Source organism: Mobula birostris, chromosome 2 (genome assembly GCF_030028105.1).
Source record: "Mobula birostris isolate sMobBir1 chromosome 2, sMobBir1.hap1, whole genome shotgun sequence".
Taxonomy (NCBI): domain Eukaryota; kingdom Metazoa; phylum Chordata; class Chondrichthyes; order Myliobatiformes; family Myliobatidae; genus Mobula; species Mobula birostris.
The window spans coordinates 96,517,155-96,536,041 of NC_092371.1; the positions used below are offsets into that span (position 1 = coordinate 96,517,155).

General features: G+C 40.9%; 1 protein-coding gene across 1 annotated transcript; it reads right to left on the reverse strand.

Annotated features, from left to right (window-relative positions):
• Window positions 1-17,548, reverse strand: ufd1l (ubiquitin recognition factor in ER associated degradation 1). The gene is made up of 12 exons (XM_072245469.1): window positions 17,377-17,548; window positions 15,785-15,914; window positions 14,626-14,658; window positions 13,815-13,936; window positions 11,115-11,245; window positions 9,945-10,017; window positions 9,291-9,359; window positions 7,460-7,525; window positions 6,527-6,577; window positions 4,481-4,569; window positions 2,450-2,531; window positions 1-400 (listed from the first exon to the last, which is right to left on the reverse strand). The coding sequence occupies exons 1-12, from the start codon at window positions 17,377-17,379 to the stop codon at window positions 326-328; spliced, it is 924 nt and encodes a 307-aa protein (XP_072101570.1). The 5' UTR covers window positions 17,380-17,548; the 3' UTR covers window positions 1-325.
• Between the last annotated feature and the right edge of the window lie 1,339 nt (window positions 17,549-18,887).

Sequence of the window (18,887 nt, forward strand, 5' to 3'; positions counted from 1 at the left end):
TGTCAGAAAACTGGTTTACTAAAGGAAGGTTATATACATACAAAGTAACATTTGTAAACACACCTAAAGATAGTTAGCAATGGCCTGCTGTGTAGAATTCCATTCTTAAACCAGTCACTTCAGTCAAAATCAATTGTCCATTAAAGCTAGACACACAAGAGTGAAAGCCAGTCTGTAAGAGAGATAGTGCAAAGGATTCCATTAGAGAACCATGAATGATTTTGTTAAAAATACGTAGTGAATCAGTCTTTTCCAGCTCCTGTGAACTCTTGCCACTTCCTCAAATGGAAAAGGCCGTTCTTCTGCCATTACAGTTCTCAGCAGGTTAAGGCTTCCTTCCTTTCTTGCGCAAAGACTGTCCTTCTCCAGAGAATGCAATGAACCTGCTGGGCCCAGAGTCCTGCACAAATACAAATGATTGTGAAGGTTTAGCACAATTCAGCCTTGCTTCACAGTCAAAGCTAAGCATTTCCCAAAGTGAAATAGTGCACAAGATTGCCACATTGGAGCGTGGCCCACGACTGCTTTAAAGCAATCCAAGTAATTACAGGAAGAATTAGCAATCAACAGGTCAACTGCTGTGATGAGTGAAGATATTGTGCAATGTTCTTGTTTAATAAACTCAGTTAAAACTGTACAAGTTCTCATAGACAACTTATAGACAGGATCTACAGAAAGCAGTGAACTCACAATTGTTAATTCTTCCATTACATCAATTTAATAAAACTTTACTTTCTAAAGTTTTAATCTTCAAGTCTGAATTGAAAAATTTCATATATTCATGTACAATTTGCAGAGTTTTCGTATGAATAAATGGCAAAACAGTGCTGATTACAAACACATTGATATTACTGCAAATGCTGGAAATCTTAAACAAAATACAGCAGATGCTTTAAATATTGAAAAAGATCAGACAGTATCTGTGATGACTGTAAAAGTAAACAGAGCTCAATTTCCAGTCTGTTACTCTCCACTAGAACTGCCCAGTCTTTTTAGAATTTCTTGTTTCATTGCATGAGGTTAATGCTGCTTGGTGAAAACCTAGTCTTTTTCTACTAATCATATTTGTGTGTGAATTGAAGTGGTTGGCCTCAACCTGCAGACAAGCAGTAATCTGAATCCACTAGGATGGGTGGAAAGTTGAAATAAACATCCGACAGCTCATTATTATAATGGTTAACCTTGTCCCAACTTGTACACTTGGTGTAAAAGTAGGTGAGAAGCTTTATGACAAGCTCTCCTCAGGCCATGGGCCAGGTTGCCGTCCACCTCCATCTGCACCTACACTGGGTTTTTAGGATCTCAAAACAATCCAGCAGCTGAAGAGGTGAAAGGCCAGAGCCAAAAGTCAAATACTTTCACAGGACTACTTGTGCAAGGAGGAATTTTGGCCACCAAATTTAGAAATATAGCAGTGTGTTTGAAGAGCTACATAGGATATGTCCAATCCTCTTGCTATCAATCTTCCTATAACAAGATCCAATCCACATCACCTCTTACTGTGACTCAACCAACTTTTTCCCCCAATTAACTCTCCGTGTGGAAAACCACCCCGCCCTCCGTCTACTTGGCTGCACCAATGATCAGGGAATTAAAATGACCTTGCATTTAAATTGGATCGGATTTAAGTTTCCTTGCCTGGCAAACATCTCAAAACCCAGCACTAACCTTTCACCCTTAAAACATCCATTAGCTGTTTGAGAGAGCAACTCTTCACAGCGCGTGGGGATTATTACATGAAAGCGGTGTTAAAGCAACAGATCATCTATGATTTTATTGAATAACATAACTTTTGAGAGAGGACAAATAGCTTTGCCACATCTTTCTTTCTTATATTTGACAGAATTACACATCAATTACTGTCAAGTCAGGTTTAGCAAAAATCACTCCACCTCAACACCTGGCTCAGCCACATCTTGAGTTTCAAGGTTTTTACCCTCCCATTCCACTTGCCTGGTACCCAGCATGTGGACTTCATAATATTGAACAACTAGCTGAACTTTCAGACATAGAATTCAGAACTACAGCCGTGTTAATGCATTTACTTTACACAAGGTCAGGGAAGCCAAAGAACATAAACAAACAACCTAATTCTGCACCTGTCATGAAGGTACTCCATTTGCAGAATGAATGCCTAAGTTCATATTTCACAGCAGCACCATTCCCCTTCTTGATATCAGATTTCACAGGGCATACAAGTGAAGCTGTTTGGCCAAGGTGACTCAGCAAACCCAGTCCCAATGACACTGTGTGGCTCAGTTCAGTAGAAAGAATTCTGATAGAATACATGATCAATATCATTTTAAAATCCACTCCGATTTCCAGCATAAGCACAAAGGCTGACATCAAGTGCACCTCCTATTAGCAAGAGCAGCTCCATTATTAAACATTTAGAAACAGAACCATTACAAACCAACACATTGATTATTTACATACAACATTCACTCACCTCTTCTACTTGCTTTGGCTGTGGCCGTGAATTCCGGATGAAAGTAATTTTTCCTATTTTGAACTCATAGTTTGGAATTCCTCTGATCAATGGCAAAAATAAAAGTTAGTCTGCAGTTACAGCTGACACAGTCCTGCAATTATGAACACAAAATCTTAAGCACCTTTTAAATATTTGGACTGTAAATACATGGACACAAAGTATAATTAGGCACTGTTGTAGACACCAACAAACTGCAAGAACTGATCACCTGCCAAAGGGTCATTGAACTGCACTGTTAATCATTTCTCATTCACCTCCCAGCTGACTATATCCAACATTGTGCATTTTCATTACACTAAGACAAATAAATAAGTTCAGTGGGCAAATGGACTAATTCTGCTCCTATGTCTTGTAGCATTATGGTTAATTGAATTGAATTGACTATTACTTACATCCTTCATATACATAAGGAGTAAAAATCTTTACATTACGTCCCTGTCTAAATGTGCAAGTTATAGTAATTTGTAATATTTGTAATAATAAATAGTATGTACAACAGGACAGTCAATATAACATAGACGTAGTTGTATCAGCATGAATTAAGCAGTCTGATGGCCTGGTGGAAGAAGCTGAACCGGAGACTGTTGGCTCTGGCTTTCATGCTTCGGTACTGTTTCCCCGAGTGGTAGCAGCTGGAACAGTTTGTGGTTGGGGTGACTCAGGTCCCCAATTGGGCCCTTTTTACACACCTGTCTTTGTAAATGTCCCGAATAACGGGAAGTTCACATCTCCAGATGTGCTGGGCTGTCCTGAGTCCTGCGACTGAGGGAAATGTAGTTCCCATATGAGGCATCAGGATGCTCTCAGTCTTGCCTCTATATAAAGTTCTTAGGATTTGGGAGGCCCATACCAAACGATGTTGTGCCTTTTTCACCGCACAGCCAGTATGTACACCCCATGTGAGATCCTTGGTGATGTGTATGCTGAGGAACTTAAAGCTGTTCACCCTCTCAACTCCAGATCCATTGATGTCATTAGGGGTGAGTCTGTCTTCACTCCCCCTGTAGTCTATAACCAGCTCCTTTGTCTTTGCAACATCGGCAACCTATCTAGCATGCAGTCATTCCCTACACTGTATTAGCATCAATACTCCACAAAAATTTCATCAACTTTCAGTGCAGGCATGAAAATATCACTTGGAATGCAAGTTCTGATATATAGTACATTTGCATTATCTTTTAGTACTGTATTTCAAAATTTCAATTACAACCCATGCACAGAAAAAAATCAACACACAGCAAAATGTGAAAGACAGAATATCTTTAGCTCAAATTTCTCAATCCTAGTTCTCCAAAAGTCAATGGCTCCATCAGTAATGGGTTGATAATAGGTTATCCACCCATCTCAAACACACTGGGTACATAAAGCAACAAGAAAGGAAAGATCATCATAATTGCCTTCATGTTGAAATGAGCCCTACTTTTTCTTGATTAATCAGGAAATATTTTTAATCTTTCTCCTCTTATCTGAGCCCTTCCAATTTTTCATGGTCTTATGATGATGAATATCTAACAATTATAAAGTTTTCAAAAAAAAAATTGGTGATGCAATGTGAAAATAAACTAGTTTAGCATCTGATCAAAGCCATGAATAAACATCAGTACTACTATCACAACAAATCAACTGGTAAAATTATATCTGACTTCTGGAGAAACTTCTGCCAAGGCCAATGTCTTATACAATGAATGGAATATCTATGGGCCATCTTTCCCTGTAAGATGCTTTGTCCCCTCTTTACCCCTTGATCATATCACCATCTCTGATCACTATTAAAAGTCCTAACAAAACATGCTTGCAGTGATAGAATGAATGGACACAAAAAAAAAAAGATGAAAACTCAAGTCAGTGGAGTGGATCCTGACACCAGAAGGACTCAAAAGATGGAGAATGATTACTTTGGTACATTCATGAAAATAACATGGATGGCCATCCATGACAAACATCCAGCAGATGATCATGTGCAACCCCAGTTTGTTTTCAGACGTTCACCTTTTAATATCTTCAGGGTTGATTTGTGCTGGACTGGGATCAACTCCTTTCTTTTTTCCATCTAGTCGGTTGCCAGCACCAGTAAATGGCTGAGAAGACAAAACCAAGGCAATGTGTAACTGTATGAGCCTGTTAATTCTCATCAAATCTGTTGTCCGGTTTTAAAATTGGATCGAAGTGACATCAGACGTAACCAGCAAATTCAGGAGAAACAAGGGACGCTTTACCAGTTCAGCAAAAAATTAACATTCTGCTTTTCATTGAGGATTTTGATAATTTTATTTTAAGATTCAAGGTGGTTTCTCATCATTCTTCAGTACGAGTGTAAAGGAGAACAAAATGATTGCTAATCCGGATCCGATGCAGCATTAAAAAGTAAGCATAAAAACATAATAAATATAAAAGCAATCCGACAAAGGCCATGTACAAGTAACTGTTGAGTGTGGCCATATATTCGCAAAGTGACACTAGATGCAAGAGTATTTGTTACAAGGTGATGGACAGGAAATGATAGTGACAAATGATTCTTGGCAAGAGGAACTGTTCTAGGTAGCAGCAGGGCAGATGAAAACAGTTGGATGACGACTGTGTCAGTGTAGGCATGAAATGTGGAGCGTAAGCTTAAAGTGGCAGTGCATAGGGTTGGGGGGGGAATGAAGGGTGCTGAGTGGCTGATGTGGTTGTAGTGGTGGGGGTGGGCAGGGTTAACGGATGGAGGTATTACTCAGCCTGACAGCATGGGGGAGGTAACTGTTTTTGGGTATGGTAGTCTTGGTATGGATGCTACATAGCTTCTTTGCCAATGGGAGTGCAGTGAGTGAGTTTGTCAGTCAATTGAAGTTTATACAGTTGTAATCAAATCAGGAAACAACTACTGGGAGTTTTGGGACATGTACTGAGTAAGGAGAAGCTCGAACAGCTTGCAGTGACATGAAAATTTGATGGAAGAAAAGATTGTGGTCAACGGCACATTACATTCATGAGTTAGATCAAGGGACAGCAAGCAAAAGTTTTGAAGAGCTTATTAGAACTTCTCAAATTAAGGACAGATGGAGGACCATGATCGCCTACATCATACGACATGGCACATAATGATGATATTCCAAAATTTGTTAGCCTTCCTACCGTCAGGATTGGGGTCGAGAATCTACATATTAACATAACTGGTCAAAAGTGTATCCATTTCTATGAAATAATTACTGGAAGAACTCAGTAGTTGAGCAGCATCAGTTTGGGGCAAAAGAGATGCTTCAGCAATTTGGGTTGAGACTTTGCATCAGTACGGTGGGGGGGGGGGAAGAGAGAGAGAGAGAGGAGTAAAAAGAGTTGGTACTTATTTGCGGGGACAGCCAGGACAGGAGCTAGTAAATGTTAGGTGGATCCAGGTAGGGGGTGGCGATGGAAAAGGTGAATATATACAGAAACCCTGGCTGGACTGATGGGAATGGGAAAGCAACAAGTGGGGACTGGGTTCTGAGAAACTGGAAATTCAGTGTTCATTCAATTGGGCTGCAGGCCACCCAAATGGAATACAAGATGCATCTAGTTTACACTTGGCCTCTGACCATTGACCATCTCTTTGCTTATATAATTTTTTTTTATTAAAATCACTATTCCAACATTAATCCCACTTGGTTTTGTTCTCCCAACATTCTTGTCGACTCTGCATCAGCCCAAAATTATATCGCTCATCTATACCAGGGGAAATTAACCTATCAATCCACAGGTCTTTGGGACCCTCACAGACAGCACCCAGTTCTCCGGCATTGTGAGGTAGCATTGTCACCCAAAGAAAGTTACACCCTATGCGACCTGCAGATCAAGCGTCTTATGCTCTACCTGCTTTGCCAGCCAGAATGGTCCATTTCTGCTCCAAATTCATATGTATGTAATGGCCAGGGTAGAACAAGATCTACGTTTGATGCTCAAAACATATCATATAGGCACTGTAAACAGAAAAGCACCTAGCTTAGCAGAGTGCTTTACAACAAAACTAGAATTCCCAGTTATTCCATTACAGAACACAGAGTTACATTTTCTACTTACCCGGAACCCCAAGTCAATTGGCACAAAGGCAGTATGATCAGCTTCAAGATCCTAGAAACAAGATTATCCATATAATATCAAACAATGGAAATACTGTCAAAAATAAAACAGGCATGTTAAAGTTATGCTGCTATTAAATGATTGTAATACAGTACAGGAGATGAATCAAGATCTAAATGTCTTTATTTTTTAATCACATTACTTCCATAGCAGTAAGTAATCAAAAACCCTAAGTGATCAATAAGCTTTATCTATCTTTATTACAGGAATTTTGTTTCAGCTTTGAATTCTAGTTAGCTGGTTTTGAAAGATCACTTAAAATGAAAACCAGACAAAAAACAAATGAAAGCCTGGAGAATGGAGGCTGGAGGCCTGCCTGTGTGTATGGGAGGGAGGGAGGAAAGGAAGGGGATAGTTTTGCTGTTGTTGTTCTGTTGTTTGTTGTGTTCCACGTTGTTCTGCTGAACATTGTTGGTGCCAGATTGTGTGGCTACGCTTGTGGGTTGCGCACAGCACACAACCTAGGTTGCATTGGTTGTCCGTGCAACCAACACATTTCACCATACGCTCCGATGTACATGTGACAAGTCTGAATACGAAAACCAGGTTGTAAAGGAAAAGATAACTTTATGTGGGGCTACACAATATGAAACTCTTCTCTGCACTTTTTTTGAAATAGTGCCTTTTTTTTTCCAAAAAAGCATCAGGAAAGCTGATAGGTCCCCAGACATAATGACTTATCCACAAAGCAACACCTCCCAGAGAGGTATCAACCTAAAGTTTTGTACTCAATTATTCATTTGCAAAACACACATTTCTGAGAGCCATAAAAAAGGGTAAAAGTTACATTAAAACCCTTTTCATATCTGACTGATACACCCTTCTATATCATCCATAACAGACTATCTAAGAATTAGTTAGTGCATTCCATACCGAGGTGTCTTCAGGCTGGTAATGCCTTTCAGGCTCTTTGTAACCCAATGGGGCATCAAAATCTACCTACATAAAGAAAAAATATAAACCATGAACTCAGACAATGTTGGACAAAGAGAAATAGTAGATAAGCAGATGGTCCAGATCCATGTTTAAAGTAGACAACTGGGAATCTGTGACACTATTTGCTCATCACCCACAGCTGGAAGGGCCTGCAGGCAATTGAACAGCACATTGCCAGCATGGAGCAGTTAAAGAGACCAGGAGACACTAGTTGGTCACCAGTGGGTACAGAGATTGCTCATCTCAGCCGTGGAAATAATTGACATTGTATGTCCCACAACGTGCCTCTACACCATGGATTTTGAAGAGGCAAAAAAAATTCCCACAGAAATCTCATGTATAGTCATGACGCGAGGGCAGTTAGTCTTAATCATGTTTGGTCGCTTGTCACTCAGACTAACCACCAGGAATCATACAGGAATAATGGAGACTTGCATCTAAAGTCAATGCCTTTAAGAAACTAGTGGAAAATGATCATCTTCTGGGGCTTCTAATTCCTGAATGGTCATAGTTCTAGATATCAGAAAGGTTCTCCTTACACCCTGTACCTAATAATGTGGCCACCCAGTAGAAGTTCATGGTCTTCTGCTGTTGTCAGTCATTCAATGCGTTGGGCGTTCAGAGATGCTCTTCTGTTGTAATGCATGGTTATTTGAGTTAGTCATCTTTCTGTCAGCTTGAACCAGTCCAGCCATTCTCATCTGATCTCTCTCATTAACAAAACATCACTGCAGTTAATGTTTTTTTTATTATTGTTTTTCACAATTGTCTGTAAACTATAGAGACTGTTGTGAACGAAAACCCCAGGAAATCTGAAATACTCAAACACCCTGTCTGTCACCAACAATCATTCCACAGTAAAAGCTACATTTCTTACCCATTCTGATGTTTGGTCTGAATAACAATAGTCCCTTGACCATATCCACGAGCTTCTAATGCATTGAGTTGCTGCCACATGACTGGCTGATTAGATAAGTGCATTAATGAGATCTTGAGTACAGGTGTACCTAATAGAGGCCACTGACTGTATTGTGAAGCTGGCCCTTGGTCCATTGAAGTTTGACTCCCTCCTCCTCACCCACTCTGAGCAAGCTAGAACGGTTGAGAGATAAGCAACATATTTTGGTGGTGTCTATTATAACATCTCCACGGCTTTCAAAGGCAACAATGTTTTCAAAAATTACATCAAAAAATGCTGGTAATTCACTTGCACACAAAAGCTAGCAGTGATGTGAGAAGTCCATGGTGGTGCAAGGATAATGGCTGGCTATAAAAAATAACTCCCTTGCTTTTCTTCAAATAGTCCCATTGATATCTTAAGACTACTTGAGAAAATGGAGCGAATCTTAATTTACTAAGCAATTAAAAGGCAACACATCTGGTAACGCAGCACTGGAAAAACAAAGAACACACACACACACAGCTGGAGGAACTCAGAAGGCCAGGCAGCATCGATGGAAAAAAGTACAATGTTTCAGGCCGAAACCCTTCGGCAGGACTGCTGAGTTCTTCCAGCATTTTGTGTGTGTCACTTGGGTTTACACACATTTGCAGATTTTCTCTTGTTTACTCTATGGCATATCTGGGATTTGAATTCTTGACCATCTAATGCAAGTTAACAATGCAACTGCACTATGATTGCCACCTTGAAGACTTCTGCAGGGCACCTGGTGAGACAACAGCATATTGCTAGAACAGGCAACCACAATCTCCCTACTGTATGCTATTAAAATATATTCACAAAACTTCAAGACAGAATGAAACTTACGTTCATGTCACACTCGATGATAGAAACAGCTTTGTCTGGTTTAGTTTCCATGACCCGGAGCTCATAGATCTGAAACACAGAAACCCTTCAAAAGAAACTTTTTCTTTGTGTACAGGCTGGCCAAAGCACAGCATCTTAGATTCATGCAGTCTGATATAATACATTGAGTTTGTTTAATGGATGTATCTGAGTGACTTAATACATTGCACACATTGAGACACGTTGTTCAGGCCTGTGGGGAAAAGACAGTTTGAACTGGATCATCAACTTTCACTCTACAGTCAGTCGTCTTCCCGACTATTTTAGACGAGCGTTAGCAATATGACATATATACACCAAAACCAAGGTATGACTGCGGCAGGAAACGTTCTAATGAGGTAACTCTAAAGTTTTCTGCAATATGCCCAGTGTACACGACTGTGTTAGAGTTCAAGTAGAATTGAAATCTTTAAATGCTATTTCTGGCCGTCTATTTCTTCAGTCCAATTTAAAACTTTTGGATCAAATTGATCACTACAGGTCCTTTCTCCGCATCTTCTATCAACAGTGCAGAGCCATGAACGAGGAGAAACTAACTTGAAGCTGTGTATTTATCAGACAGTAGAAGTATCAGTGTTAATGAAAATCCCTGCCCATGGACCACTGACCACTCACCTTCTCATTGTAGTTGATGGCGATGACGTCACCAGTGGTCAAGCAGGCGAAGTTCCTCAGGGCATTTTCTAATCTGAGTTGAACATTAAGGAGAGGACACCAACCGCAGGAGCACACAGCTGAACATTTATCAGCAAATGCTTCCAGCACTGAACTCATTGACAGCTTTGAGATAATGTTAAAAAAAAAAGGTAATCTCACGGATAGCTCCATGGAAGGATCTTTGACACAAAACTCGGGTGAGGGAGGGGAACATCTATTCAGACTATTAGAGGCCTGCGTCAGGCATTTTCATGTCTTACAAGGCATGCCTTTGACACAAAACTCAATTCTTGACCAATCAAACTAATTTTATTTAATCAGCAGCTGTTTATGCCTTGGTAATCTAACCTTTTCTCTAGATACAAGTCACGACCTCCAACACTCCCTCAGCAGTGCATTCCAAGTTCCAGCTACTCTTTTTCCTCGGATCCTCTCTAAACTACTGATCCCTTACCCTAAAGTTAAGCCCTCTAGTTTTAGTTACTTCTATGGGGTGCGGGGTGGGCAAGGGAAGAGGATTCCCATTATATACCTCTCAAATTTCAGACCCTTCAGCCTCCTCTGCTCCATAGAAACTATCACATCTCATCTAGTCATACACCTCATAACTAAAATGCTCCACTTCTAGACAACATCCCATTGGGTCTTCTCTGTATCCTCTCCAGTGTAAACACATCCTTCCTATAGAATGGTGACCAGATAAGTATACACTACTCTGGCTTATAACACTTCATAATGTTCATAGAAAGATACAGCACAGAACCTGTCCCCTCGGCCCCTCAAGTCCATGCCGAACCATTTAAACTGCCTGCTCCTATCAACCTGCACCCTGACCACAGCCCTCCATACCCCTACCATCCATGTACCTCTTCAAACTTCTCAAACATAGTCATCAAGCTTTGCAGTGCTGCAAACCAACAAAATTTAATAATAAAACTGATTCTGATTCAATAAAGTCAACTTATGACATCAGGTCATACACTCCTCATTTAGAAACCACCTAATCTCCATGAAGTAGTAAAATTTTACTTTAAAATATTAATTTGAGCAAAATTCAGTTCTGGAAGATGCACCTTCAGTATTCAAATTGCAATCATTGAATAGAAACAGTACTGAACAGAAGGATACACAGCTTTGGGATTGGTGATATCCAGGAAATCTGGAGCCTGCGGTTGAAATTTGGAATAAGTGGCAACCATGAGGTTCACACTCTCTACCTGGACCAGGCCCCCTTCCTCCAGAAGCAAGTTCTGCATCATCTAGAGATGGGGACAATATGGGTTAAATCACCAGAGACAGTGGTAAATGGAATCATTGTTCAGCTGAACTCTTGGCGCGACATCTACCAACCCAACCAATTAGACAGATGCTTTACATACTTAGCATAACCATTCAAGTTAACAAAAATATTTGCTGCACCCAGAGTGTTTGAGAGATTTACGCACTAGTTTGGCCAACTTAAGATAGCAGTGGATATGCATAACAGCCCCATATGAATTGGCTCTTTTTTTCAATCTACCCATTTCTAACTCTACATCCTTGTCTTCATTCACATTCTAACCATATAATTGAAACAATTAACCTCAGTTTTTAAACATTTGTTTTACTTAACATTGTCTTTTCAGTACAGGTTTGCACAAATTTGTCTGCAAAACATTCGTTCCTGATTTAAATCCCCAATGATTCTGCTCTGATTTTTTTAACCTTACACTTCCTCTCGTTTCTTTGAGGACTTCCCTAATTCATGATCTATCACCCACAAGGACAAGGGGAACAGGCACTCAATGCCACCGTCATTTGCACAATTCCCAGCAAGTCACTTACAATCTCAATTTAGAAATACATCTTCCATTGTTTATTCTGGAATTTCCCAACAACGGACGAATCACCAAAAAGACTTCAATAATTCAAGACTGCAGCTCCCTTTCAACAGCATTTAATCCAGCTTTTGCTGGTGGTGCCCACAAGAGCTTCTCAGTATTTTCCCAATTATATTTTAAGTCATTCTCAGTTTCCCATTCTCTCGCTCAGGGTTCGCAATCTTTTTTTATGCCATGCACCCAGTAGCAATATGCAAGCTGTCCGTGGACCCCAGGTTGGAAACTGCTGCTCTAGGGAATGGAAGTCAATTCAACACCACTGTTGAACAAGCTCTGGTTTAATAAGTGTCACTTCATAACTGGTACACCATCCAACAGTTCCCTTAGTCTTTTAAAGATTAACTTTGTCACATGTACATGAAACAGTGAAATGCACCATTTGTGTCAACAAGCAACACTCAGAGGATTGAGTCTGCAAATATCTCCACACTCATTCACTAATCCTAAATGTACATCGTTGGAATGTGGGAGGAAACCAGATCACCCAGAGGAAACCCACACAGTCATGGGGAGGAAGTACAGACAGTAGCAGGAATTGAACCCCCATCAATGATTACTGGCACTGCTCTAACCACTACGCAACCATGTCCCCCTTTTTAAACCATCCCCAGGCCAGAAAACCTCAGATCTGAGGCTACTCCTTCAATTAAAATGTCAGGCTTCACCATGAAGATCAGTCTAAGGTATGGAGTATTGATTTTAAACACTATCATTTCCAGGTATTTGCCAGAGTGGCAGGAACTAATTTCTGAAACATTGTGAGGGCACGTGGCCAAGTGGTTAACACATTGGACTAGCGACCTGAAGGTTGTGAGTTCCAGCCCCGGCCGAGGGAACGTGTTGTGTCCTTGAGCAAGGCACTTATTCACACATTGCTCTGCGACGACACTGGTGCCAAGCTGTATGGGTCCTAATGCCCTTCCCTTGGACAACATTGGTGTCATGGAGGGGGGAGACTTGCAGCATGGGCAACTTCCATACAATCTTGCCCAGGCCTGCTCCCTGGAGAGTGAAGACTTTCCAGGCACAGATCCATGGTCTCGCAAGACTAACGGATGCCTTTACTTACCCACTTTAAAAAAAGTCTTCACTTTATGCAAAATATTCTATGGACCTTGCTACAGTGGAAACATTTGACAACTTTGCACAACAGTAGTCACCAATAAGAAAAACAAACCATTTATCTAGTCTGGTACCACGAGCTGAGGGAACATTGTTGATCTTAATACCAACAGCAACTGCTTCTTAACAGCAACACTGAATATTTAAAAGTAAGGTGTTACTGGATTTTAATCTTTTCTCCAAAGGGCCAACGTGGGGAAGAATAATGAAACTTTAAAATATTTTGTAAATTTATATAAAGAGTTTAACAATGTACATTGCCTTAATTCAAATGATTTATTAACTCCTCTGGAGCTGCATAGAGCTCATTTGAAAGCTGTGATGATACCGTGATTTGATGGTGATAAAGGGATGTCTCAGGTTGGTGGATATTCATACAAGAGGAATAAAGGTCAGTTGTTACACTCAAGCGTTTGATCCTGGAATTCCTTGTTCCACCATCAGCTAGACCAGGGTCAACGCAGAGAATCGAGGTCCAGGAGTTGATCAGAGGTTCAGAAGTCTTAGACCGATGGCTGAAGCTGGTGACTGAAGGCCCGGAAGCCTGCCCTAGAGTTGGACTGTCCGTATGCATGGGTGAGAGGGCGGGTGGGAGAGCGGAAAGGAGCGTGTTTTGTTGTGCTTATTGTGTTCTGTGTTGCTCTGTCAAACATGCTATATTTGCACCAAAACCTGTGGAGGCACTTGCAGGCTGCCTTGGTACATCCTCAATGTTTGATGGACATTAATGCAAATGACGCATTTCACTGCGTGTTTCAATGTACACGTTATAAATCAATCTGATTAATTCTCCCTGCAGTCACATTCCGCAACAACATGCACTCACCCAGTGAGGCAAGTAACAGATTCCTTCCTCAGCCACAAATTCCAAAACACCACAATGCGTAATTCGGTCAGTTTTCCTGTTAGTAAGTTTAAAGAGCATTGGGTATGTGATGTTCAGTCGACCTGCCAATAAAAATAACATTATTTCAGTCCAGCCATAAAAGGAAAAACAAGAGGAAGATATATTTCAGGAATAGGGATATGACCATAAAACCTATTGAGCACTGCTAATAAACCACAGGAACTGAAAATTATAAAGTCAAAGACAGCACCTCATATTTTGCTTGGGAAGCCTACCACCCAATAAAAATTAACATTAATTTTTGCAGTTTCATGGACACTACATCCTGTGTTTCTTTCCCACTCCCACCAGGCCATCTAGGTTCTCTCCTGTCATTCATTTAACCCCAAAACCCCTCACTATCCAGACTCATCACCCTTGCCCCACTTCATTCCATTTGCCATCTACCTGGGTTTCTGTTCCCTTTGTTCACTTTTCCTATCCCCTCCATCTCTTGATTCCATCTGCCCAGCATTCCTCCCTTATCTGGCTCCATCCATCAACTACCAGCCTCTGTCTCACTCCCCCTTCTCACTTCTACACAAGGCCAATCTTCTGTCTGCACTTTCTGTCCCGATGCAGGGTGTCGAGTTCTCCCAACAGTTTTTTTGTTTCAAAAATACCACTTTATACTTTTAAATATTCAATATTAAGCATGTGGAAAAATGACGTGTCACTAGCACTAAATGCTGGACAGAAAACTGTATTGTTTAACAGTGGTACAAGGATGCATACAGATTCAGGTACTTACTCAGTTGATCCAGGGCAGACGGTGGCATTATTACTGTGCAAGAAGAAACACCAAATACAATGTAAATTAGTGAAATAGAAAATATTGGGTGTCTTCATACTCAAATAGAAAAACTCATACTCTTTTCCCCATGTCGAGGCTTTGAAGTAGACTGCTTCTTACACAGCATGCAAGAGCACTGTAATCCGCAAAATAGGTCAGAAACCCCTTCAACTGTGCCAAGAAGTTGGCAACTTCCCATTCTGTTAATGTCCAACAGCTGTTGGCTGGTCTGCTGACATCAAGAATAGACTATTCCAAGTGCAGGGAAAACAAATTATTCTACCTGGCATGCAACAGCAGCATATTTTCCTTTCAATGTAAAGTATATTTCACGTTGATGAGAAGAGTTTTACAATAATTAACAAATTCAGAAAGTTCTCATCATTCCCAGTATCTACAAACATTTGAACTTGTTCTAGGATATCTCTACAGTACCTCTTCAGCTCTGGAATATTGTCCAATGGAGAAAAGATTGTGGGAATTCAAAGACAAAGTGAAAGAACCATTGACAACTGAGTCCCTTCTTCGTGAGCAGGAATGCAACATAAAGCAATCCAGAGTTTACAAAAATCTACCAAAAATAATTTGAGCAGAAGCAGAGATGGATTTCCATATGATCAGGAGGCCATTCAGCCTATCAAGTCTATGTCAACTTGCAAAGCAATCCCTTTTCTCAACAATTTTTCCTGTAATTCTGAGCTAATTCCCCCATTAAGATTCTTTTACTGATGTACACAGTAGAGGCAATTTACAACAAGCAATTAACCTACATAGCCACTTATCATTCAGGCTGCCACAGGAGAACTTAAACTGCAAAAGACAGCACTGGAAATTAGGAATGAACCCAGGCAGCAGTTCTTCTAGCTGTCAGATTGTAATAGCCTCACACAGATGCTAAATGTTGGTTTGGATGATGGCTGTGCAGCAGCTCAGTTGATTAATAGTTCAGATGGAACTTTCCAATACAGAAATACAAAACTTCAGAGAAAATAAATTCAATAAATATAAAAATTCTGGAGTGCCGATATCAAAACTTTCTGAAAAGTAGACTTTGCTTGTCTGCCTGCTAACAAAACAACTAGACAATGGGAAAGTAGGTAAAATTCCAACCACTTACTTTTTCCTCCCTTCTCTACATCCGATCGATCACTGCCTGCAAACATTGAGACAGAGTAGCAGCGGTACTGCGTTGAGAACCGATTCCGAAATGCTTGCGGAATTGCTTGGTCAAACATATTGAAGGCAAACTACATTGAGAAGAAATGAGAATTACGAAAAGAAAGTCTCAGGAAAAATATAACTGCATCAGACTGAGAAAACAAAATCTTTTATGGGTTTGCTTAAAAGTTGGAATAAAATATAACATACTTTCAAATTGTATTTTATCAGAAGGCTCTATTAGCATTCATATCAGTCTTTTTCTCTAGTTACATTGAATGAACTCCAGGAAGGGAATAGGAGCCTTCAGATTCCATTCTACTTCCTAAGTCAGCAAACTCTAAGCTTCCTCAACATTACCAGGTGGTCTCATAAACTGACAGCAAGTCATACATTCAAGCTTTATCATTTCTTTGTGTGTACTCATTTGTAATTAACTTTCAGGGTGAAACTAGGGAGTCATTAGTACATTTCCTCTGGTGAGGGCAATGCAGACTGAGGAAGTAAAATCTTAGTATGAGGTCAGAGTAAGAAGGCTCATCTATTCTCACAGGGAGAAAGAAATAACAAATTCTCATTCACAAAATCCTATATACACAAGGCCACCCAATAATGTTTAATATCAGAGACTGACATAGTAAAGCAATTTCTAACCTTACATACTGCAGTATTCAAGAAATGTCAATAGCAAAATTCCACTGCCCAAACAAACATGGAGGGAAGAGCAGCATTTTTTAATTATAATCATCTCCAATTACTGTCCACTGATATATACAATGCTATGCACCTGTAATGTTCCCACAAAATATGGGATATACTCTATATTTATATTACTGCTATATACTGCTATGTCTATACTCCATTCTTGGTTGGGGCAACGGTAACGAAAATCAATTTCCCTCGGGATCAATAAAGTATGACTATGACTAAATTTTTCATTACACCTGTATATACATGGACTTGTACGCGAGACAATAAACTCAACTTTGGCGTTGATTACAGGTTTAAAACCTGAGATTCAGAACACCAGACAGCAATGGAGTGGGTTAAATATTCTTCCTAATGACCATGACAATCATATTAAGGGCCATCACACAATGCCACTTGGAGCCCTGCTCAGCAGATAGATTTACTCATTTGAGTCCACTTCCCTACCTACCCACTAGCCAGTGAAGAGAGGCTTAGCAGCTCAGATGTTATCTTTACACTCACTAAGATTAGAAATGGCTCCGACACAAAATGACATCAATTGTAATAGAAATCAGGTAACTTTAAAAAAAAGTAGGCAATCACCTGGTTACGAACCCTTTTCTCGACTAGCAATGGAGGTGGCTTGTAATTTTTTAACGCAAAGTCCCTGTCAGTTCTCGGACGCATTTAGTACATTCCCAAATCCCAGAGATTATAAAAAGGTTCAGTGGGGAATGTCTAAATGCCGTAGGGGGTCTCTCACGTTCTGCAATGACTGTGCAATCTCTTCACATACCACCCCAACCTTCCCCTCCCCCATACAACACCGGGTCCCCACCTTGCTCACCCCGGCCACCTTACCATGCTTCCTTCTACCCAGCCTCTGACGAGACAATACGTGGCTAACTGGTTTCTCCTGTGATCTCCTCCAGCAATTCCTCCGCCGTTCTCCTGCACAGGTAAACACCACCCGTACGCCGCCACGACCCACCGGAACCAGCGCTACAGCCGGGCATGCAGGGAGCCGGCTTCTATTCGCTGACACCTACGCTGTACCCCTGTCATTGGGTTCTTTGACACCACCAATCATGTGACAGATTCCAGAATATCTCACTATTCATTGCGCCGCTGGAAACCCTGTTGACCAATCAATGCCACACAGTCGGCATGTAGCTGCTGTTCATTGGGTAGTTCAGGTTAGTTTCGACCATTCACACTCGCGCTTACTTACGGAAGGTCAATGTTCCGGGTGCCGGGCTTTAGTAATGGGAGCTGAACGAGTGGAGAGGGAGAGGGTTCCCGCCTTTCAGCTTGAAATTTAGATTTATTTATCACATGTACATAAAAACATACAATGAAATGTGCCTTATGCGTTAACAACCGACAAACCTAGGGATGTGCTGGAGGTAGTCCACAAACACATATACATCAATTCCCCTTTCCTGCCCATCAATCACCAGTTGTGGGGTTTACAGAGGCTACAGATGCTGAAATCAGTTCAAAAACCAAACTGCTGGAAGAACTCAGTAAGTTAAGCAGCATCTATGGGGGGTGGGGGGGGGGGAGGAGAGAGGAGGAAGAGGAATGGTCAATATTTGGGTTGAGATTTAATTCCACCTGCCAAGAGTCTGCTCAACTTTTCATTTCATCTATATTCTATTGTAGCTTTAGATGCTTAACTTGCTCTCCACAAAACCACCAACTCTCATGCCATCCTCAAATTTACTAATGCTACCTCCTGCACTGACAGACATGTAAGCAGCAAAGGTCCCAGCACCAATCTCTGTGGTACACCACTGGTCAAAACTTCCCAAACTAGAAAAAACATCCTTCTACCGCTACCCTCTGGCTGCTGGTGTTGGAGCATCCACACCAGAGTTCGAGGCAAGTGGTCCTAGGACAGCCAGCTCCTTGCATGCTTTCCATCTGTGCTGGCCTGAGTGCCGAGTTAGCAACTTGTGAAAATCAGACAAAATGGCAAGGTTGCCACCTGATACACCACAAGGAGCAGAAAGGAACAACAGTAACCTCGATCCTCTAAGTCGTATCACCAAGCCAGTTTTGGTCCTGCTTGGAGCGTAGTATGGTTACTACTGTGCATGCCTTCCAACGGACTTCTTCAGCTAGAATCAAACCATTTGCTTTTTCTGGTTACCTGCTATCCAAAATGAATGTTGAGATTACCATTTGAATCACAGTCCATTGATGTTTTGAGGTAGTTTCTGCACCTTATGCTGTCTGTGAGGAATGGGTTCCTGTTAATGTGCCATAATTTAGTGTGGTATGCTTTCTTCATTTAGAACCCAATGCAGGCTGAATGCTGTGATTGTACAGTAAAGGAAATATTATCATAGCAGTTATCAGACAAGAGA

What these genes read in the sequence shown, in the direction of transcription:
- ufd1l (XM_072245469.1), bottom strand. An exon ending in CCATCAACTACAATGAGAAG is followed by an intron (nt 9,360 to 9,944) that starts GTGAGTGGTCAG and finishes TCTGTGTTTCAG; the next exon opens with ATCTATGAGCTCCGGGTCAT. An exon ending in TCATCGAGTGTGACATGAAC is followed by an intron (nt 7,526 to 9,290) that starts GTAAGTTTCATT and finishes TTCTTTATGTAG; the next exon opens with GTAGATTTTGATGCCCCATT.